This window comes from Pristis pectinata, chromosome 16, assembly GCF_009764475.1.
Source record: "Pristis pectinata isolate sPriPec2 chromosome 16, sPriPec2.1.pri, whole genome shotgun sequence".
Lineage (NCBI taxonomy): Eukaryota > Metazoa > Chordata > Chondrichthyes > Rhinopristiformes > Pristidae > Pristis > Pristis pectinata.
In genome coordinates this window covers 29,317,409-29,341,572 of record NC_067420.1, presented here as the reverse complement: position 1 = coordinate 29,341,572, position 24,164 = coordinate 29,317,409, and the positions used below count along the sequence as shown (strand labels likewise).

The 24,164-nt window shown below is 43.6% G+C and overlaps 1 protein-coding gene across 6 annotated transcripts in view; it reads left to right on the top strand.

Annotated features, from left to right (window-relative positions):
- LOC127578729 (receptor-type tyrosine-protein phosphatase T) overlaps positions 1 to 24,164 on the top strand; it is a 935,885-nt gene that overhangs the window by 399,783 nt on the left and 511,938 nt on the right. For all 6 annotated transcript variants that reach the window (XM_052031104.1, XM_052031103.1, XM_052031108.1 and 3 more), the window contains one exon: positions 15,079 to 15,253. In XM_052031104.1, the coding sequence (XP_051887064.1) occupies positions 15,079 to 15,253 (175 nt within the window). The remainder of the gene's footprint in view (positions 1 to 15,078; positions 15,254 to 24,164) is intronic.

Here is a 24,164-nt window from a genome sequence, read left to right as displayed (position 1 = left end):
CTTCACCTCTCTGGTCAGTACCTAGCTCAACAAGTCAACCTCCGTTCTACACATAAATTCATGGATCAAGATTTTTTTACATCACTTTCTTTAGGTGAAATAATACCCCAGCTGAGCTGGTGACCATACGTTAGTGCCATCTGACATGATGCTTCCAGGTTGGGCTTTGGTTTTGCAAATGAACACAATTGGCCTTGCACACAAATCAAATGGTTGGAACTTTATGAACAAATTGTAGGCATTGCACCTTTAATACCTCTATAGTATGAATGGTAGCATGGAATTATACAGCCCTTCAGCCCACCACATCCATGCTGACCCTTTGCCCATCTACATTAAAGCCAACTTGCCCACATTAGATCTCTGTCCAGATGAAGGGTCTCGACCCAGAACATTAAATGTCCATTCCCCCCACAGATGCTGCCTGAGCAACAAATTCCTCCAGCAGTTTGTTTTTCGCTCCTAATTCAAGCATCTGCAGTCACATGTCTCCTTCTAAATTCCTTGTCTATTTAAATGCCTGTCTCAGCATCTCTTAAGCACAGTGATGATCTGGCTCCACACCACCTCTTCTGGCATAAGATAAGATTTCTTTATTAGTCACATGTACATCGAAACACACAGTGAAATGTACTTTTTGCGTAGAGTATTCTGGGGGGATCCGCAAGTGTCGCCACGCTTCCAGCGCCAACATAGCATGACAACTTCCTAACCCATATGTCTTTGGAATGTGGGAGGAAACCGGAGCGCCCGGAGGAAACCCACGCAGACACAGGGAGAACGTCCAAACTCCTTGCAGACAGCGGCCGGAATTGAACCGGTGTCGCTGGCGCTGTAATAGTGTTACGCTAATCACTACACTAACGTGCCACATATCAACCATTCTCCATGTAAAAGACTGTGTTCTGTTCAAATCCCCTTTATAATGCCTTCCTTTCACTTTAAGCCTATGCCATTTTGTTTTTGATACTCCTACCATGGGAAAAAGATTCTGACTACCATATTCATACCTCTTATAATTTTTTTTATAGACTTCTATCAGATCACCCCTCAGTCTCCTTCACTCCACATAGAACAAGTCCAGCCAATCCAATCACTCCCCGTAACAAAAGTCCTCCAATCCAAGCATCATCCTGGTGAATCTTCTCTGCATTCTCTGCAGCAGAATCAGGTCCTTCCTATAATGTGGCAACCAGAACTGCACTCAGTACTCCAAGTGCTGTCTAACCAGTGTTTTGTAAAGTTGCAATATACTGTCCCAATTTTTATATTCTGTGCCCTGGTACATATGCATTTGGATGCCATATGCATTCTTCACTACCCTATCAACCTGCGTTGTCACTTTCAGCGAAGTATGAACTTGAACCTTATGGTCCATCTGTTCATTAACATTCCTTAGCGCCCTACTGAATATGTCCTAACCCTATTTACCTTCCCAAAATGCTTCACCTCACACTTGTTGGGATTAAATATCATCTGCCAATGTTCCTCCCAACTTTCCATCTGATCTTATATCCTGCTGTAGCCTTAGATAACTTCCCTCATTATCCACAATACCACCAACGTACATGACATCCACAAACTTATTAAGCAGTCCTCCAACATTCACCTCCAATCATTGGTACATATCACAGATAACAAGGGTCCCAGCACTAATTCCTGCAGTATACCACTGGTCACAGACTTCCAACCAGAAAATCCTGAAATTTCAGGATTTCTTTTCACATTTCTTGATATATCCTACCCGCTGCCTCCAGTCATCAAGCCAAAATGGATCCAATTAGCCAGCTTACCTTGGATCCCATATGCCTTAACATTCTGGACCTGTTTACCAAGCAGGACCTTGTCAAGTGCCTTACTAAAAGCATAAAGGTTTCCTTGCCATGAGCATGGATTCATAAACCCAATCTATGTCTTTGTTAAACCTCTAATTTAAGTCCTCAGCAATGGAAATTTGCGATTGATCAAAACCGACAAGCTTGTTGAAAAAGTTTGAATATTTAACCTGATTTTGAATGTTAGCAGTTGGTGTGATCTGACAGAATAATTCAAAGACATATTCAGGTCTGATAGAATTACAGGTACTTTTAAGGTAGTGAACCCTTCAGATACTCTAAACAGTGAGTTTTGTAATTTTAAGATACCTTCACACACTTGGCTTCTGTTCCAAAAATTCAAGATTTGGTCAATATCCTTTCTAGTTTTTAAATACCTCCAGTTATGACAATTAAATAGTGCCTTGGGTCATTGCTACCATTCTTGCCAGGTTAGTAGAATCCATGCTTATTTTCTGAAATGCAAAGGATTTTACCTACATTTATTATAAACGTGTAGCCACTCACCGTCCGAGCAAGTGAACCGGCTCAGCAGTCGGGTCGTGTGTCGTCGGAGCAGTGAGGCTCAAGATGGCGTTGGGCCTTTGTCTTCCCCGAGTGACAGGGAGAACCCATGCGTGGGAAAAGTTTGATGACGTAGCGCATATGTCATTTCTGTTTTCGGTGGGCAGGAACCATTCCTCTTAAAAGGCCCGCGCAAGGCGGGAAAATAAATCAGTTTTTGTTCTGCAGCCCACCAACTAGTGTCCTGCTTTCACATCGCGGTAGCAGCCACTACGTTGGTGACTCCGACAGTCCAAATGGATTTTGGACCCGCTCAATGAACGACAACGCAGCAGCCAACGCAGTGACACTCAAGCTGCCCACCTTTTGGACGCTTTGGCCCAGCGTCTGGTTCGACCAGGCTGAAGCACAATTCTAACTTCGGCAGATCACCTCCGACTCCACAAAGTACTACCACGTGGTCAGCTCTCTGGACCAGGAGACAGCCGCCCAGGTCGGAGACTTTATCCATTCTCCTCCTCCGGAGGATAAGTACCCAGCTTTCAAAGACCTTCTTATTCGGACCTTCGGCCTCTCCTGTTGCGAGCGCGCCACCCGCCTGCTTCATCTCGACGGCCTGGGGGACAGATCCCCATCGGCCCTAATGAACGAGATGCTGGTCTTGGCTGAGGGACACAGGCCTTGCCTAATGTTCGAACAGGTCTTCCTCGAACAACTACCCGATGACATTCACCTGCTGTTGGCTGACGCCGATTTCAGCAACCCACGTGAGGTAGCTGCCCAGGCAGATGTCCTGTGGAAGGCCAAATGCGAGAGCGGGTCATCCATTGGCCAAATCGCCAGGCCGTGAGCCCAAAACCTACCTAAACCAATCCCAGCAACCGAGCGACCACACCCCAGAAACACAGACGACGATACTGGCGACCAGCTGTGTTTCTACCATCAGCAGTGGGGCGCGGAGGCCCGTCGATGCCGCCCACCCTGCAAGTTTCAGGGAAACATCAGGGCCAGCCGCCGCTGATGACTACGATGGCTGGCCGTCAACACAGCCTCCTATTCGTTCGGGACAAGCAGTCCAGGCGTCGTTTCCTCATCGATACTGGAGCAGAGTTCAGTATTTTGCCCCCGACCGGCCCCAACACTCATAACAGGCAACAGGGTCCTGTACTCAATGCCGCAAACGGCACAACGATACGAACTTTCGGTACCCGTACAGTTCAATTACAATTTGGCGACAGCCGTTTTACCTGGAACTTTACCCTTGCCGCCGTCGCCCGGCCACTCCTGGGAGCCGATTTCCTTCAGACCCATAGCCTGTTAGTTGACCTGCAAGGGAAGCGGCTAGTGCGCTCCAGAACTTTCCAAACCTACCCGCTGGGAGAAGCCAGCTTACCAGCCTTGCGCCTGGACTCAGTTTCCCTGTCTGGCAACGAGTTCACCAAGCTCCTAGCTGAGTTCCCATCGGTTTTAGCACCTCAGTTTACAAATTCGATGCCCAAACACGGGGTGCAGAACCACATCATTACCACAGGGCCACCCCTTCATGCCCGAGCACGACGACTACCTCCAGACAATCTCCGTCTGGCAAAGGAAGAGTTCCGCCACATGGAGGAGCTGGGGATCGTTCGCAGTGCAGACAGCCCCTGGGCCTCCCCCCTGCACGTGGTCCCCAAAGCCACTGGCGGATGGAGGCCCTGTGGCGACTACCGCAGGCTGAATGACGCCACCACCCCAGACCGCTACCCCATCCCTCATATCCAGGACTTCACGGCGAACCTACACGGGGCCCCACATCTTCTCCAAGGTGGACCTCATCCCGGCATACCACCAAATCCTGGTCCACCCTGACGACGTCCCCAAAACTGCACCTATCACTCCATTCATCCTCTTCGAATTCCTTCGAATGCCGTTCGACCTTAAGAACGCCATGCAGACTTTCCAGCGGCTGATGGACGCGGTAGGCCGAGACCTGGACTTTGTGTTCATTTACTTAGATGACATACTAATCGCCAGCCATGACCGCCAAGAACACCTTTCCCACCTCCGCCAACTGTACTCCCGTCTCCGTGATTTCGGCCTCACTATCAACCTGGCCAAGTGCCAATTCGGACTCGACTCTATCGATTTCCTTGGCCACAGCATCACCAGCGAAGAAGCAACACCCCTACCCGCCAAGGTAGACGCTATCCGCCATTTTGCCCGTTCCAACATGGTCAAAGGTCTGCAGGAATTCCTGAGGATGGTCAACTTTTACCATCGGTTCATCCCTGCAGCAGCCCGTATCATGCGCCCTTTGTTCTCGCTGATGTCTGGCAAGGGCAAGGACATCGCCTGGAACGACAAGGCCGCGGCTGCCTTCGTTAAGCCCAAGGAGGCCCTGGCAGACACCGCGATGCTGGTACACCCTAGGACAGACGTCCCAACCACCCTCATGGAGGACACATCCAACACTGCGGTTGGTGGGGTACTGGAACAACTAATCGAAGGCCGTTGGCAACCCTTGGCATTTTTCAGCAGGCACCTTAGACCACCCAAACTGAAATACAGCGCTTTTGATCGGGAACTTCTAGCGCTGTACCTGGCAGTCCGGCAATTCCGGTACATTTTAGAAAGCAGGCCTTCCACCGCTTTCACTGACCATAAACCTTTGTCCTTCGCTTTCTCCAAGGTCTCCGATTCCTGGTCAGCTTGTCAGCAGCAACATTTGTCCTACATTTCCGCATTCACAACGGATATCCAACATTTCTCTGGAAAGGACAATGTCATTGCTGACGCGCTTTCCAGACCGACCATCCACAGCCTGTCCCTAGGTGTTGACTACACGGCCCTGGCTGACGCACAGCAAGCCAACGACGAGCTGCCCAGCTACAGAACCGCAGTCTCGGGCCTGCAGCTCCATGATTTCTTAGTCAGTCCAGGTCAGTAGACCCTCCTTTGCGACATTGCAACAGGTCAACCCCGCCCTATTGTTCCTGCAGCCTGGCGGAAACGCGTTATCGACTCAGTGCACGGGTTGGCGCACCCGTCCGTCAGATCAACTGTACGACTGGTCGCCAGCAAGTTCGTCTGGTATGGCCTGCGCAAACAGGTCAGTGAGTGGGCCAGGACTTGTCCGCACTGCCAGACATTCAAAATCCAACGACACAGCAAGGTCCCGCCACAGCAGTTCGAGCCCACCCGTAGAAGATTCGACCACATCCACGTCGACCTCATTGGTTCTCTGCCAGTTTCAAGAGGAGCCTGGCATCTCCTTACCATCGTGGACCGATTCACAAGGTGGCCAGAGGCAACCCCTCTATCCGTCATCACAACTGATACCCGCGCCCGGGCGCTGCTCAGAACTTGGATCTCACATTATGGTGTTCCGGCCCACATCACCTCAGACAGGGGCACCCAGTTTACCTCCAGCCTCTGGTCTGCATTAGCAAACATGCTAGGGACGCAGCTGCACACCACCATGGCCTACCACCCTCAATCAAACGGGTTGATGGAACGTTTCCACCACCATCTGAAATCAGCCCTGATGGCCCGTCTGAAAGGTCCTAACTGGGTCGATGAACTGCCTTGGGTCCTGCTCAGCATACGCACTGCCCCTAAGGAAGATCTCCAGGCTTCGTCAGCTGAACTCATGTACGGTGTGCCCCTGGTCGTCCCAGGGGATTTCATACCCGCCATTCGGGACCAAGAGGAACAACCCATGGCAGTCCTGGAAAGACTGCGCGAGAGGCTCGGCAGGTTGGCACCGATTCCCACTTCGCGGCATGGTCAAGCCCCATTCTGTGAGCCCAAGGAACTACGAGACCGTAAGTTCATTTTTGTTCGCGGGGGCACACCCCAGGCACCGTTGCAATGACCATACGAGGGGCCGTTCCAGGTCATCAGGAATAATGGGTCCACCTTTATTTTGGACATTGGGGGCAAGGACGAGGTCTTCACGACGGACCGCCTCAAACCGGCCCATTTAGATCTACAACAACCGGTCGAGGTCCCAACACTGCAACACAGAGGCCGACCTCCTAAGCAACGGCTAGCACAGCCCGCGAACCTTGGGGACCGTATCGCCGGTTTGGGGGGGTGGGGGGGGGGAATCTTTTGTAGCGACTCACCGTCCGAGCAAGCGAACTGGCTCAGCGGTCGGGTCATGCGTCGTCGGAGCGGCGAGGCCCAAGATGGCGTTGGGCCTTCGTCTTCCCTGAGCGACGGGGAGAACCCGCGTGTGGCAAAAGTTTGATGACGTAGCGCATACGTCATTTCCATTTTCGGTGGGCGGGAACCGTTCCTCTTAAAAGGCCCGCGCAAGGCGGGAAAATAAATCAGTTTTTGTTCTGCAGCCCACCGAATAGTGTCTTGCTTTCACATTGCAGTAGCAGCTGCTACAAATGCATACTGGGTTGGGTCATTATCTTTGATTGCCTTTCAAAAAAGATATAATGTTAAGTATATACCAGAGCTGCTAATTAGGTACTTTGAACAAAACATGACATATCCTTTCAAGAATAAACCCTTAACAATTGCAACTGCATGGCAAATAGAGTACTTTGGAAGCTTTTCTATATATTTGTAAAGGTCACACTGAATAGTAGGTTCAGGTGTGTCAGTGAAGCATTGGGTTAGTGTGCCTATTAACTCTACATCAGTGATATAGGTGTTTCATGAGATAGCTTCACACCAGCACAAAGGCCTCCTAATCCACAATTAGATTCTGCCCTGACATCATTTTAAAATGGTAGGAGTTTCACTCAGTTTTATTCAACATTTAACTTTGCAATTATCCTCATATGGTTACTGTTGAGGCTCCTCGGTGGGCCGAAAGGCCTGTATTGTGCCTTATTGTTCTATGGTTTGTTGATGGCTTGCTTTGAGAGATTTTCAAGACCAGTGTGATAATTTTGGCACACCCTATGAATATCTTTGAATCTCTAATGCCTTTGTCCAGTTGAATTGTTGAGAAGATTAATAACCTCATTCATCTTTAAAATTATTGTTGTTTGGTGGCTATATTTGTATAATAGTGGTTAATCAAAACATATATTTGACTGTAATTCCACAGTGAATTGGTGAGAGCTCCTCTTCCCCCAGATCAGAATTATACATTTTGGCCTGGAAGTGGGCAATGCAGTGGGACATTAGTGACCATTTCCAGCATAAATTTCCCTGTTGTAAAGATAGATTGTACCAAGGCCCTGGACACAACAGACAGACATTGCACAAATTGCACATTTTTACTGAGAAGGAATTGCAGCCCAGGAAGTGAGATCAAAGCCAGGTTCATAAAGGGTTGGTGGTAGTGGGGTGCTGCTGTGTCTGGTTTCTGTTAGCATGTTCAGGGCCTGGGCTGCGGTTGGGGAGAGAGTAGAGGAGGCTGTGAAATAATTGTCAGGTTGATGCCTTGTGTTAGATTCAGGAGCAGGGCGAAGGAATCCAGCTGGCACGTTGAGTCAGGGAAAGAGGTTCCAGCTGATTATTCATCGTAGACCATGCAGGAAGGCTCAGAATTGCAGACAAGGATCAATGGGAGCACTAAAGTAAGTGACAGAGCAGAAGTGGAGGTGTTGGAGAAGGAGATCTGGGACCATCAGTGGATTGTAGTGAGGGTGTGTTTGTGGAGGGGGGTGTCTGGGCACCAAGTTTAGAGGAGCAACAATCTGCCACAGGAACTAAAGGGGTCGAGCAGCATCTGTGGGAGGAAAGGAATTGTTGACATTCTGGGTCAAAACCCTGTATCAAGACTGAGAATGGAAAGGGGAGATAACCAGTATAAAGAAGAGAAGGGGAGTGGTGGGGCAGGGGCCAGTAGGTGATTGGTGGACTGAAGAGGAGTGAAGGATGATGGGCAGATCAAGCCAGGCAGGGGAGGGGCAGGGTGGAGTAGGGAGAGGCAGGATAATGATAGATGGGGGCAGATTAAAAAAAAAGAAGAGGGAAATGGGACCAGGTGGGGGTTGGGTGAAGGTGGAGACAGCTAGGAGGGTAATAAGTGGGAACACAAGGCTGTCAGTGCTGGTATCTGTTAAGTAAGGAAGGTGATAATGGGAACTATTTGGGGAGAAGTGAAAGACAGATGGAAGCAGAACCAAATGGGGGGGGGGGGGCGGAGCCAGTGGGTGAAAAGTGTGAGTACTGATTCTAAGGAACAAGGAAGGGGACAAAAATCCACTGAGGTAGATTATTTGTTGCTCCAGCTTCCAGAATCTGCAGCACCTCGTGTCTCCATCAACATGAGAGGACGTTGGGAGTTGGTACAGTGCCGAAGGGTGGGGGGAGAATGATTGAGGGATTTAGCTGCCAAGGTTCCCACTCTGACTTTGTATTGGAAAGACTTATCTGTCTGGGAATGTCCAATGTTGGTCTCTACTGGGAGAAAAATCAATATTCAATTGCATAACAGCAAAAAAAATCAATATTATACAATTGAATTCTTCTCAAATATTCTTCTGAAAAGATTATTTAATCATGCCCTGATTTAGTGCCATATTTCCTCCTCCCTTTGGATTTCCTCTTGTCCTGAGGTGCATTAATGCTACGTTCAACATTGATGCTACGTAATTTCAACTTCCCACCAGAACTAAACATATGGCTCATTAGATCTGAGCAGTGTAGAATGAAGTAAGAACATCTCTTCTACTAAATCTCATTCTACTGGACACAATACCCAAAGTGTCTCTTCCTGTGCTCAGTCACTGGTTCCAGATTGCTCAATGGCCTTATCTCTCCTTGTCTCCAAGGTCCTCCCAGCACTAAAGTCCCACTGAGATTTAGGTACCTTTCCAATTCTTGAACATCACCTTCTTTAAGTCTCTACAGATGGCAACCATGTTTTTAGCTCCTCAGCCTCTGAACTCTGGAATTATTGCCTCAAACATGCTCTTCTTTCTCAGATTTTAAGAGACTCTTTAAAATCAACCATTGAGCAAGCTTTTGGGCATGTGGCCTAATACATCCCTACATGGCTGAGTGCCAAAATTTTGTTTGATCAAATATGCTGCGTTAAAGTGAAACAAGGCCACTTTATTATTGTTACAGTATAAATGCAATGATAGTTTGGGGAATAAATTTTGTGTTTGTATTACCATCCTGTTGATTTTTGTTACTATTTTTGATGTTATCTGAAATGCTTTTTAATCTTTTCAATTTGTAATAATCTAAAATTGAAGGCAATAAAGGAAAACATAGCTGTGGAAAGAACAATAAAACTCTTTTAAATAAAAGGCATGAGCAATTACTTTTTCTGAATAGAATATTTATTGCAGTGACCAATAGAAGTAATTATGAAAGAGAAAATAGAATTTAGCATCAATCCTATTGTTTAAATCAATATCATTTTATTAAAAATGTCCTATTTCATAAATATTGATGGCGATTTTATCATTTAAAACACACAGTAATGGATAATAGGCAGCTATAACTTAGAAAATGTATCAAATGGCATCATATACATACAGTATATATGTTGACTTGTGGCTAAGTATTGACTAATGGCCTTATTTTACAGACTTCTTGGCATATAAATTATATCTATGTAATATGAAGTTAATTGTTGGGAAACAATGATGAAGTATGTTTTCCAGATATATCTTTCAGTTGATAATTAAATCATGTGAATTGTAGTAAATTGTCAACAATATCACAAGATCACAAGACAAAAGAGCAGAAGTAGGCCATTCAGCCCATTGAGTCTACTCCATGAGCTAAACTAAAACTATTCCTATCTAGCCCCAGTTTCCAGCCTTATCCCCATATCCCTTGGTACCTTGACTAATTAGATACCCGTCTATCTTCTCCTTAAGTGCCCCCAATGATTGGGCCTCCACAGCTGTATGTGGCAAATAATTCCATAATTTCACTACCCTCTGGCTAAAGAAATTTCTCCTCATTTCTGTTTTAAACCAGTACCCTCTAATTCTAAGATTGTGCCCTCTAGTCCTGGACTCACCCACCAAGGGAAACAGCTTAACCACATCTACTCTGTCCAGTCCTTTCAACATTCTAAATGTTTCTACTAGGTCCCCTCTCATTCCTCTGTACTCTAGTGAGTACAGTCCAAGAGCCGACAAACGCTCATCATAAGTAAGCCCTTTCATTCTGGGAGTCATCCTCGTAAATCGCTTCTGAACCCTCTCCAACATCAGCACATCCTTCCTAAGATATGGGGCCCAAAACTGCACACAATATTCCAAATGAGGCCTCACCAGTGCTCCATAGAGCCTCATCAACACTTCCCTACTTTTATACACTATACCTCCCGAAATGAATGCCAACATAGCATTAGCTTTCTTTACCGCCAATCTGACCTAGTAGTTAACCTTTAGGGTATCCTGCACAAGTACCCCCCAAGTCCCTTTGTACTTCTGTACTTTGAATTTTCTCCCCATCTAGATAATAATCTGCCGGTTTATTTCTTTTTCCAAAGTGTACAACGGCACATTTCTCAACGTTGAATCTCATCTGCCGTTTCGTTGCCCATTCTCCTAAACTATCTAAGTCCCTCTGCAACCTTCCTGTTTCTTCAATATTCCCTACTCCTCCACCTATCTTGGTGTCGTCTGCAAACTTAGCCACAAAACCATTTATTCCATCATCCAAATCATTAATGTACAAAGTAAAAGGAAGCGGCCCCAACACCGACCCCTGTGAAACACCACTAGTAACCGATAACCAACCAGAACAGGATCCCTTTATTCCCACCCTTTGCTTTCTGCCAACCAGCCAATGCTCCACCCATTCTAATATCCTACCTGTAATTCTATCTTTTTGGTTATATCTTTGTGCATTAGGTTCCTTTCCCACCCAGTATCTAGCATGTGAACACACTGTATCCTCTTTCCTGCTCTCCTTTTAAACTTATTGGGTTCACAGGAAAATTTATTGCATTACTGTCTAACATCTCGAAAGAAGTGAATTAAAAGCATGTTGGAGGGGTAATGGGAATATCATCCAATAGTCTGGAAGCTCTGCCAGTCCGGCAACCCTGAAGTCTTAGTATTCATTGCTACTGATGACTGGAATAGAGTAATAGAGTCAGTTGGCGCAACTCATCCAGGCGACCAAGGTGCATTCTTGAGTTAGTGCCATTTGTCTGCATTTGGCCCATATCCCTCGAAACCTTTCCATCCGTGAACTCGTCTATCACTTCCTCTGGCAGCTTGTCCTATATATCCACAACCCTCTGGGGTGAAAAACCTGCCCCAAGGTCCCCTTTAAAACTTTCCCCTCTCTGGGTAAAAGACTGTGACCCTTCACTTATCTATGCCCTTCATGATTTTATAAACCTGTATAAGGTCACCCTTGAACGCTACCACATAAGAATTAGAAGCACCCTTTTGACCTTCATGTCTTCTCTCCTATTCAGTAAGATCATTGTTGATATTTTACCTCAGCACCACTTTGGTGCAGTAAACCCAGATGTAATTATTCCTGCAACATCTGAAAATCTATCATTCTCAGTGTGGAATAAACCCAGTGACTGAGCCTCTGGGATCTCTTAGTATGGTATATACCAAAAATTCACTGCTCTCAAGCTAAAAGATTTTTTTTCTCCCCTCCATCCTGAGTGGCCTACACCCTTCTTTGAGTCTATGATCCTGCATTTTGGACACCAGAGCTAGAAAGGTATCATCCCTACCTCCATGCACAACCAAAATTGACTTGTTTTTGTAATCAGAGTAGATGATATTTCTCCATTTTACATTCAATCTACCATGCCCTTGACCTTTTAGTAAGCCTGCAATATTCTGAAAATGGTGTCCACATTTTTTACTCACCTAATTTCTTTCAGCTTCTCATTCACTCTAGATGTTATTTCAAGAGTCCTTCTGAGTCTTGTATGAAATCAAACACAAAAATATTTGTTTAGTTTCTCTGCTATTTCCTTATTTTCCATTATGATTTCTCCTGTTGTCCATGAGAGAATCACTTTAATTTTGCTATTCTTTTCATTTTTACATGTCAATGGAAACTTTAATGGCCTGTTTATATGTTTCTTGCTGGATTCCTTTTATATTCATTACCCAAATTTTTTCTAACCAATTGACTTGCCCTCTGTTCTGAAATATGAAATGTTCCCAACTCTCAAACTTACAGCTCTTTTTAGCAATATTGCAGACATTTTCTTTGCTCTAGTACCTTTAACTTCCCTTGTTAGCCATGCCTGGGGAAAGACCCACCCTTCGCTGAACCCTGGCATTTTCCCCTGCAATCGCAGGAGATGAAAGACCTGTTCTTACACCTCCTCCCTCACCGCCATCCAAGGACACAAACAACTCTTCCAGGTGCACGTCCTCCAACCTCGTCTGCTGCATTCAGTGCTCCCAATATGACCTCCTTTGCATCGGTGAGACCAAGCATGGACTAGGCGACTGATTGGCAGAGTACCTGCGCTCTGTCCACAGTGGCCATCCAGAGCTCCCAGTTGCTTGCCATTTCAAATCCCCTCCCCATTCCCACACTGACTGTCCATCCTCAGCCCTTCCACTGTCAGGGTGAGGCCTAACACAAGCTAGAGGAACAACGTCCCATATTCCGCCTGGGTAGTCTCTAACACGATGGTTTGAACACTGAATTTTCCAATTTCAGATAATTCCCACCTCTGGTGTTTCCACCCCCTCTCCCCACACCCCCCCCCCCACCCCACTCCATCTCTCTCTTTCTCTCTCCTTGCAATCCTCAATCCTTCTCCGGTCCTCCCATTTTTGTCCTCTTTCCCACACCCCCACCCCCTCCAGCCCGCTGCCCCCGTCACACATTTACATCCCTGTCCTCCACCTGGCTCCAAATACCTACGACCCACACATTTCACCCACTGGCTCCCCACCCACCCCACCCACCCCACTCTTTTGTTCTGGTTCCATCTGCCCTTCACCAATGGCCCCATTATCACCTTCCTGACATACCAGATTCTATCAGTGGTAGCCTTTATGCAGCTGCTTATACCCTCTTTAGTTGTCTCCACCTTTATCCTCCCTTCCCCCCCCACCTGGCTCCATCTGCCCCTTTTTGTGTCTGCCTCCATCTATCAGCCACCTCCCTCTGTCTCCCAACTCAACCCCTCCCCCTCTCTACCTGGCTCAATCTGCCCGCCATCCTTCACCCCCCTCCTTGCTCCACCAATCACCCTCAGACCCATATTTCCTGTCCCACTACTCCCCCTCCCCTTTTTATACTGGCTGTCTTCCCTCTCCGCCCTTCGTCCTGATGCAGGGTTTCAACCCGAAACGTTGACAATTCTTCTCCCCCCCCACAGCTGCTGCCTGACCCGCTGAGTTCTTCCAGCAGATTGTTTGTTGCTCCAGATCCCAGCATCTGCAGTCTCTCGTCTCTCTGTGATTCCCACAACTGCCTTTATTTATTATCAGGGCTGTCCTTCATCCTTTTTCATTTTGCTTATCCCTTCAAAACATTAAGCATCTCGGAATATTCAAAAATTTAAAAAAATCTTTATTGATACAGCACCATAACAGGCCCTTCTGTTGCGACGAGTCTGTGCCACCCATTTTTAACCCATGTTAACCTACCCGTACATCTTTAATTTCTTTCATAAGTTATTTTGCAACAACATCTCTATAATGGCTATCAGATGATGCACATTTATTTCTAACTGTGCCTTTAATTCAAGAAAATTACATTGGAATCAAACATTTCCCATATTTCCTATGATGTGCTTTACAAATTTGTAAGCTGACACAATGCATTGCCTTCTCAGCTGAGGTACAGGGGACATTACTAAACTTGTTTGTAATTGCTGTGGATTTACAGAATAATAGTTCACTCAAGCGAAAGAGTCATGTTCCATAAACTTTGTCACAGCTTATTTCAACAAAAGTGAAAATGGTTCATTGCAGTGAGTTATTATTTGGATTGCTATATCAGGAAATATTTCACTCTACCCTCTCCAGTGTATCCTTTCCAACAAAACTCACAGTTAACTTGTGTGACTAAAGAGATAAAGTCTATCCAAACAGTAATGTCATATAAAATCAATGATGGAGAACTGAAAACTGTCTCTGGCACCTATGAAACCCAATATCCTTCACATAACCAATAGGTCATATGCAAAATCTAATCAAAATCGGAATTTCTCTGCTTTTCATGGATAAGGAAGCTTTGTTCTTGATAATAACGCCCTTAAACAGATTTTGTAATGAGATTTTTATACACTTGAATCTTTGATCTTCCAACTGATCATGGACAAAATCTACAATTTTATTTATGCTGCAAACAACTGTACAGAGATGATCGACAATGGCACTTAATAGAATAGCCTGGCTTACACATATTTTAAGATTTGATGAGAGATAGACTGCACAATGTTTAGCCAGTAATCTAATACTGGTTTGAGGAAAATACTTAGACACCATAACTCAAGAAAAAATAGGCATTCAGAAATAAAGAAAAATAGGCAGATGGCTGCCAGATACAATTTAACATGTATACATATGAGGTGACACACTTTGGAAGAGTGAACAGGAAAGACTGAACTCATATTTGAAACAGTGAAAGCCACAGGTCAATGGGAAGAGGGTAGGATTACTTTTTGATAGTTTTGGCAAAAAAACTGACCCAAACCTAACAGGGTGAATTTCTTTGGTGCAAACCTTGTTGTTACTCTGTCAAACAAAGCTCAAAGTAAGTGAGCATGCAGGCAAATTATCCATAATACAGAAACAGAGTTATTCAGTACTGTTTCAGCTGGTATTTGATAGCAGGCCTACAATTAAAGATTTTTACTACTTTTTTTTCACAGCAATGGAATGGAAAGGATACAGCTTTGATGGTTACCAGGGTGGTTAACCATAGGCGCTTTTCTGCCACTGTCAGTGTGGCAGATACATCTCAGAAGACTACAAGTAAATACAGATGTGTGATTCGATCAGAAGGAGGCTCAGGAGTGTCAAATTATGCAGAATTAATTGTGAAAGGTGAGGCCTTACTCATGTTCTTACAAAACCAACAAAGCATCAATTGAATTATATTAAAAGAAAAACACTGAAAAGTGTTGTGGAAGGTGATAATTTAGAGTATAGAAATATTCAATGGCTAAGTTCAGCTAAATGGCTTTGAGATTTGTACATGTATTGCATTTTTGCTACTTGAAAAGATGTCATATTGCAACCAAAGCTTTTGCAAATATAATTATCCAAGATTATCAGTATTTATCAAGCAAATATAATTTTGTAACTTTAAGCAAACCTTACCAGCTATAACCCTCTGTCAGTGTATTATGCTGAACCTGTCAGCATTGAAAGAATCATAGTCTATATTATAAAGATCTTGAGTAGGATGTCAGTGATTTGTTGTTGATGATACTGAATTCTTGAGTCTTCAACCCCATTTGTTGGTACCTTAGGACATTTTACTTGCTGATTAGAAATGGCAAAGCTTTCAAAATTAATATATTTTCTTGTGTAACTTTCCATTTGCTGAGAATTGGTTTGTACTATAGTGGAGGCAGAAATCCTAACTGGATTTAAAAGCACTTGAGAGCAACAAATTACAAGACTATGGACTGAGAGCCGGAAAGCGGGAGTAACACAAAGAGCTCTATTTTTGGCTGACGTGGATATGATGGTCTGAATGGCCTCCTTCTGTGCTGTATGTTTCTACGACTGGTAAATTGATAATTGGTTTATTATTGTCACATGTACTGAAATACAGTGAAAAACTTTGTTTTGCATGCCATTCATACAGGTCATTTCATCATATCAGAATCAGATTTATTATCACTGATTTATATGACATAAAATTTGTTGTTTTGAGGCAGCTGTACAGTGGAAGGACATAAAATTACTAGACATTACAAAAATAAATAAATCGTGCAATAAGAAAGGAATAACAAGGTAGTGTTCATGGGTTCATGGACCATTCAGAAATCTGATGGTGGAGGGGAAGAAGCTGTTCCTGAATCATTGAGTGTGGGTCTTCAGGCTCCTGTACCTCCTCCCCGATGGTAGTAATGAGAAGAGGGCATGTCCAGGATGGTGAGGGTCTTTAGTGATGGATGTCGCGTTCTTGAGGCACCACATCTTGAAGATGTCCTCGATGGTGGGGAGGGTTGTGCCCGTGATGGAGCTGGTTGAGTCTATAACCCTGTGCAGCCTCTTGTGATCCTGTGCATTGGAGTCTGCATACCAGGCTGTGATGCAACCAGTCAGAATGCTCTCCACCGTAAATCCATAGAATTTTGTAAGGGTCTTTGGTGACATACCAAATCTCCTCAAACTCCTAACAAAGTAGAGCTGCTGGCATGCCTTCTTCATAATTTCATCAATGTGTTGGGCACAGGATAGATCCTACAAGATGTTGATGCCCAGGAGTACAATGGAAAAGCAATAACAGAATGCAGAATATAGTGTTACAGTTATAAAGAAAGTGCAATACAGGCAGACAATAAGGTGCAAGGCCATGACAAGGTAGATTATGAGGTCAAGAGTCCATCTTATCGTACAAAAGTCCCACTCAATAATCATATAACAGCGGGATAGAAGCTGTCCTTGAACCTGGCGGTACGTGCTTTCAGGCTTTTGTATCTACTGCCCGATGAGAGTGGGGAGAAGAGAGAATGTCCATGGTGGTGGGGTCTTTGATCATTTTACCTGCTTTACTGAGGCAGCAAAACATGTAGACAGAGTCCATGGAGGGGAGGCTGGTTTCCGTGTGCTGAGCTGTGTCCACAACTCTCCAGAGTTTCTTGAGGTCTTGGGCAGAGCAGTTGCCATACCAAGCAGTGATGTAGGATGAATACCTGCAGAGCTTAACCAGTATCATGGACAATATTTATTATGAAACTTACATATGTGAAAGGAACAAATTATCTGTTCCTTCATAGCAGCTTGTGAGAACTCGCAGCATGAAAATTGCTGAAGTGGTTTTACTGTATAGATTAAACAAAAGGTACCTGTGTATAAAAGTGAAAAAGAGAGACACCTGCATTGTGCATTTCTCATCCCTTTCAGGGCATGCAAAGTGCAGGACAGCTAATAAGTACCTTTACGGACATATTAGGACGCAAAAGGAGGCTATTTGGCTCATCAAGTCCATGCTGAGTAATCTCATCTGTCCCATTCCCTCTCATATTATTTCTCTGTTGCCCTGCCCGCCAACTCTCCTTTGATACTTTTTGCCACTTTCCTATACCAAGGGGTGAGTTACAGTTAACCTAGCAGCATATGTTTGGGAATGGGAGGAAACAAGAGTCCCAGCAGAAATGCACCCAGTCACAAGGAGAACACGCTGACTCCACACAGGCAGCACCCAGGTTCAGGATCAAACCCAGGCCATAGGAGGTGCGGGGCAGTGGCACTAACTGCTATGATACCGGGATGCCCTATTCAAGTGTAGACTTTTTGTAATGTAGGAAACATGACCATTATTTTTGCACACAAGACAACAGTGTAATAATGATAGTTCTGTGTGATGGTGAGAGATTTTCAAAGGCCACGACATAGGGATTAACTCCTGTGCTTTTGAAATTATATCTACCGGGGTTATGGAGGAGACTTTCACGCCATTAAATTCAATCAGCAAACAATTGCATTTTTTGCATGCATTGTGATGTCTTACTTATGAAGATAAGAAGGTAGAATTGGGTCCAAGCAGAGTGCTTGTGTTATTTCTCAATCATATTCACTTACAAAGCTCAATAATTGCATTTTTTGTTGAACACTAGCCTTTCTCAACCACAATGAAAGAAAAAAAGTCTGAGTTTAATAAATTTCCACAGTCTTCATTCCTAATTTGAACAAGTTTCAACCCAGCTCATTTAAAGGTGCCAATTAATCCCAAATCAACCACCTTTCAGTGTTTGTCCATTCAATTCGAAATGGCTACAGGTGGTTGCCCACCATCTCTAACTTTGCTGGAGATTTGAAATCCGTGTTTGTAGTTTGAGGTTTCTGCCACAGGTGAATTCCTTTATGTGTACTGTGGTCAGAACATTCAAATTGTCTAAACCTCATTTCACATGACTCCTGAGGATTTATATTTGATCTTTGTCAAGCCCATAGTCCTTGTAACACATCATATAAAGTGTAATGTACAGAACTTTACAGTAGGATTGAGGATAAATGTATAATGGAAATTGGAACTGAAACTTGCAGGTGATTGGATTATTTTACATAATTAGATATGGTAAAAATGCTGATGTGATTGAATCAAATCCAACAATCAGTGATAGATTGATTTCAAAGTCAGGACATTTTTGTGATCTCTGCAATAGTTTGTTACATGATATTTGAGTTCCATTACAGTGGAAACAGACTATCCAATTGCAAAGCATATGAAAATAAAGAGTCTGTAATGTTGTGTTGGAATGCTATTGAAATGGCTAGATTGCAGTTCTCTCCCATCTTTGCCAGATTTAGAATATTAGTCTTCAATTCTGTTAAGGAAATGCATTACTTTTGAAAGAGATTCGAACTGAATGAACTACAACGTTAAAACAATATCATTTTGGTTGATTACTTTTGAAGCTTGACTGAAGGTAGTGCAGCAGATTTCAACCCTAATGCTGCCTATCTTTAATTGATTACCTGTAGATGTCTTCCTCCACAAAAAGAAATTGAATATCATTCAGTTTAATTGTGGATTCTGAGGATTTGACAAAGAAGCCAAAGATATGTTTTAACCATTTTTTTATCCAAAATACCCTTTGGCTTTTCCTTCAGTGGTACTCTTTTCTAACTTCAAATTATTAGCTACCATCTATTTATGTTTGATAATAATACCTCCACAATACAGTAACCCCTGAAATTGAACCATTTTGAACCATCTTCGTTTCCACTTCAGTTACTGGGTGCTTTGTCTTGTTTGTACTAAGTGTTGACAGGTGTGATAATTTAGCACACAATTAGGGGAGATCAGTGAGCTTGGTCAAACATATTCTTCTCAATAAGCTAAAGTTGTTATAAATTGGCCTCAGTGAAACCTGATTAGTATGTAACTCGTGTAGGGGAAATATACAAATAAAAATGTATTGCAGAAACCTTGCTGGTGTGAAAAGTGGCATTCATACAAGCAATAAGAACTGGGTATGAACTGGGAAAATGTTGTTACCTGCAGTTGGAAATTCTATCATGAACCCAAGATAAAAATAGTGCAAATTAGCTGACTGTTTCCAGAACCTCGCACATGTTGTCATTTCTGACTTTTTGCAATTTTCACCATATGTTTCTCAGACCTCTGCTGTGCGTTTGATAGAAAAAGAAACTGTAAAATACACCACTTGAATTGAACTAAATTTCAGAGTTTCATTGATTGGAGACGATTATAAAATTAGTTGCTGGAAAAATCAAGCAGACTGTGCTATTTAGATTTTCTAAACTATTCTTGGTATTTCTACAATGGCACAAGCTCACAGTTTAGCCTGCGAGCTGCATTGAAACTTGGGGACATGGGGAGAATGAAACAGGATTCACCTAGAATTGATGTAAATGGGTGCTTGATGGTTAGTTGGACTCAGTGGGACAAGGGGCCTGTTTTTGTGCTGTATAACTCTGAGCTGATGACATCATACAGTATAGGCTTAATAAGGTATTTAAAAATGCTCTTTAAACTTGATGCTTAGGTCAGACATTTGCCAAGAGTAACTTTTCCCCACGAAGATAATGACCAACTGCTCTACTCAAGTATCCATTGTGGCAAGCTAGAATTGTGCCTACTTTTCAGTTTCATACGTTAATGAAGTAGAAGGATAAATGTACAGGGCCCAAAACTGAAACAGGCACTAGGTGCAAATTAAATTGCACACAGGTGTAACCCTGAGTCCCCTGTTACCAGATTGGTTTGGATGGAGGCAGTTGCTAATGGCACCTGCTACTCAGTACAACAAGCCATTGGGATGAGAATAGATAGGTTTCAGAAGCAAATTACATGGATTGTGTAGCTAGGAGGACCAGGTTGCTCCTACCCTTCCCAGATTTTCTTTAAGAAGTTCCCCTCTGCCAATCTTTTCTCACTCATTGATCTCCCCTTCTGACTTCCGATTTAACCAAAGGATGCTGACCATCAACCACCCATTTACACTAATCCTATGCTAATCCCATTTTAATCCCCCCTCGTTCCCATCAATTCTCCCCGGCTTCTACCATTCACTTACACACCAGGGCAATTTACAGAGGCCAATAACCTGCCGACCAGTGTGCCTTTGGAAATGTGGGAGGAAGCCAGTGCATCCAGAGGAAACCAATCCTCTCATGGGGAGAACATGAAAACTCTGCCAAGACAATATTGGAGGTCAGAAATGAAGCTGGGTCACTTCAGTGGTGAGGCAGCAGCTTTACTAGCTGCACCACTGTGCTGCCCAGGTGCATGAAATGTGACTTATTTGTCCAAACCTGTAGTAAATCTCTTTATTTCAGATATGCTGTACACCCTGGGCAACTGCTTAGGTCAGAAGGGAACTGTTGCAAGACAAATTGAATGATCATCTTCTGGAGTTAGCCTTGGCTCATTGTCACACCAAGAGCACCCTTGTCACTAAGCAAGAGAATCATGGGTTTTAGTTCTCTTCTCTTTTGTACATAACTCAGGGAATACAATGTTATTGGAAGTGCCATCTTTCAAATAAAGTGTAAAAGTGAATCCCTGTCTACTCTCTTAAATGGATGTAAAAGAAGTAACAGCACTATTGAAAGATGAGCAGTGAGCTGCCCTTATCAGCTTTCATCCTTCAACCAATCCTACATAACAGATTGTTCATTTATCTCAATGCTGTTTGTGGGACATTGCTGCGTGCAAATTAGTTGCTGCCATTTTACTACATTACAACACTTTAAATATAATCACTTGATATGAAGCATTTGGGAATGTCTGGAGGTCATGTAAATGGAAGTTCTTTTCCTCTATATCCAGAATTAATAGCTGTGGTTTTATTGATAAAACTGTCGAGCCTGTTCTCCATTTTAATTGAGTCAATAAAACTGATTTAATTTACATTTTGCATTTTAATCTTAGTCTTTAATTACATACAGTGATCAAGCTGAGGAAATGAAGTGTGTGTGTGTTTTTATTATAAATACAGTTGTAATCTTATTGTTGCTAATTATCAACATATGTAAAAGTTGAGGAACCTTGATAGAGAAGGTTGCCTTTTAGGAAATGTTCTGTTATGCTGGGGATTTTCAAATCTTCAGGATATACTAATATATTGAAAGAATATTTCCTGGGCCTTGACCTTCCTTGTTTGTGAGTGATTGATGGCATATTATTATTTTATTTATTGTGTATTATTTTAATGCAATGAGTAAAAACTGAAGATGAGGCAAAACATCTCTTGAGGAGGAACTTGCTCCCTTGCAGTGAAATCAGTTATCTTTTGCAATTATATTTTTGTGCTGTTAACTCAGCATATTGTCCAATGTCCTCAAAAAAGAACAAGTTATTGATAACTTTGGATGAAGAAGGTTCATAAATAAGTTACATTTCCTTCTTCCAGAATACCATCTTTTCAATGCCCAGTGACCTGGCACCACAACACTGCAAGTATATTGACCAGTTATTGATTCCCCTCAATGAAGTTCAATGTTCCAGTTTATTGTCATAAGCATGCATATGCAGGGTACAAATGCCATGAAAAATTAGTGCTTTGCAGCAGCAGCACAGTATGTTATAAACATAAATTAACATAAACTTAAATTAACATATATTATACATAACTTACACGTGCACAAAAGTAAACAACAAAATAAACATAACAACACTAGTGCAAGTTGAGAGAGAGAAAAAGAAATATAGTCCGAGGAATAATTTCTGACCTCTGCCCTGAACGTTTGCTTCTCTTGATTTTTTGCTATGAAATTGTATTAGGTTTATTATTTTAATCCCATTAGTTTCTTGTATATCTTTTGATGTTATATTTGAGATAGAACATAGAACATGGAACAGTACAGCACAGTATGGGCCCTTCAGCCCACCATGTTGTGTCGACCTATATAAACCTTATCCCTATTCAATCTATCCCCCTCTCCACCTCACATATTGCTCTATTTTTCTTTTGTCCACGTGCCTATCTAAAAGTCTCTTAAGTGACCCTATCGTATTGGCCCCTACCACCACTCCTGGCAGTGCATTCCAGGCACTCACCACTCCCTGTGTAAAAAATCTACCTCTGACATCTCCCCTGAACTTTTCTCCACATACCTTAAATGGGTGACCTCTTGTATTGGCCATTGTCACCCTGGGGAAAAGATGCTGGCTGTCCACTCTGTCTGTGCCTCTCATAATCTTATATATCTCTATCAAGTCTCCTCTCATCCTCCGTCACTCCATAGAGAAAAGCCCTAACTCATTCAACCTCTCCTCATAAGACATGCTCTCCAACCCAGATAGCATCCTTGTAAATCTCCTCTGCACCCTCTCCAAAGCGTTCACATCCTTCCGATAATGTGGTGACCAGAACTGAACACATTATTCCAAGTGTGGTCTGACTAGAGTCTTATAGAGCTGCAGCATTACTTCTCAGCTCTTGAACTCAATCCCTCGGCTAATGAAGGCCAGCACACCATATGTCTTCTTAACTGTCCTATCCACTTGTGAGGCAAGTTTGAGGGATCTATGTACTTGGACCCCAAGATCTCTCTGTTCCTTCACACTGCTAAGAATCCTACCATTAACCATGTACTCTGCCTTAGAAGTACGTTCTTCCAAAGTGTATCACTTCACACTAATCTGGATTGAACTCCATCTGCCATTTCTCTGCCCAGCTCTGCATCCTGTCTAAATCCTGTTGCAACTTATGACAACCTTCTTCGCTATCTACTACACCACCATCCTTCGTGTCATCTGCAAACTTCCCAACTCATCCTTCCAATTCCTCATCCAAATCATTTATGAAAACCACAAAGAGCAGGGGTCCCAGAACAGATCCCATACATCATGACTTTCTGAATGAATCTACCATGGGAAACCTTGTCAAACGCCTTGCTAAAATCCATATATACCACATCCACTGCACCACCTTCATCAACTTGTCTTATCACTTCCTCAAACAACTCTATTAGGCTCGTCCCTTCACGACCTGCCCTTCACAAAGCCATGTTGACTATCCCTAGTAAGACTAAGTTTCCCCAAATGCTCATAAATCCTGTCCCTAAGAATCCTCTCCAATAGTTTGCCCACCACTAACATAAGACTCACTTGTCTATAATTCCTAAGATTATCCCATTTATCTTTCTTGAACAATGGAACAATATTTGCTATCCTCCAATCCTCCGGTGCCACTCCTGTGGCCAGGGAGGACTCAAGGTCATCATTAACGTTCCAGCAATCTCTTCCCTCGCTTCCCATAGTAACCTGGGGTATATCCTATCTGACCCCAGGGACTTATCTATCCTAATGCAGCTCCAGCTCCCTAACATGGTCTGTAAGGAGCTGCAGCTGGATGCACTCCCTGCAGGTGAAGTCATCAGGGACACTGGAGATCTCCCTGATCTCCCACATCCTACAGGAGGAGCATAATTCTGCCCTGACTGCCATTCCCACTGTTCCATACAAAGAAAATTGCAAATAACAGCGAAAGAAAGAAAGAGAACCTCCCTGAAGCTTTCGCTCACCTACTCTGCCTCTTTAGCCAAAGCCTCAGTTCCCCACTCTAACATTGTCCACTCACACAATGGCCGCTCCACAATGGCTGCTCTGCTTGACCTTAATTTCTTTTTACTGACTAATTAGCTAATCAACAGGCCTATCAACTCACCACAGCAACAAGAACAACAACAACGGACCTTCCTTTTAAACCTGCTTCCCGCTGTCTGTCTAGTTCTCACGGCACTTACCACGGCAACAAGACTGCATTTTGAGATCGAAGAATGTGGTTTCTTGAGCCATTTTGCTTTG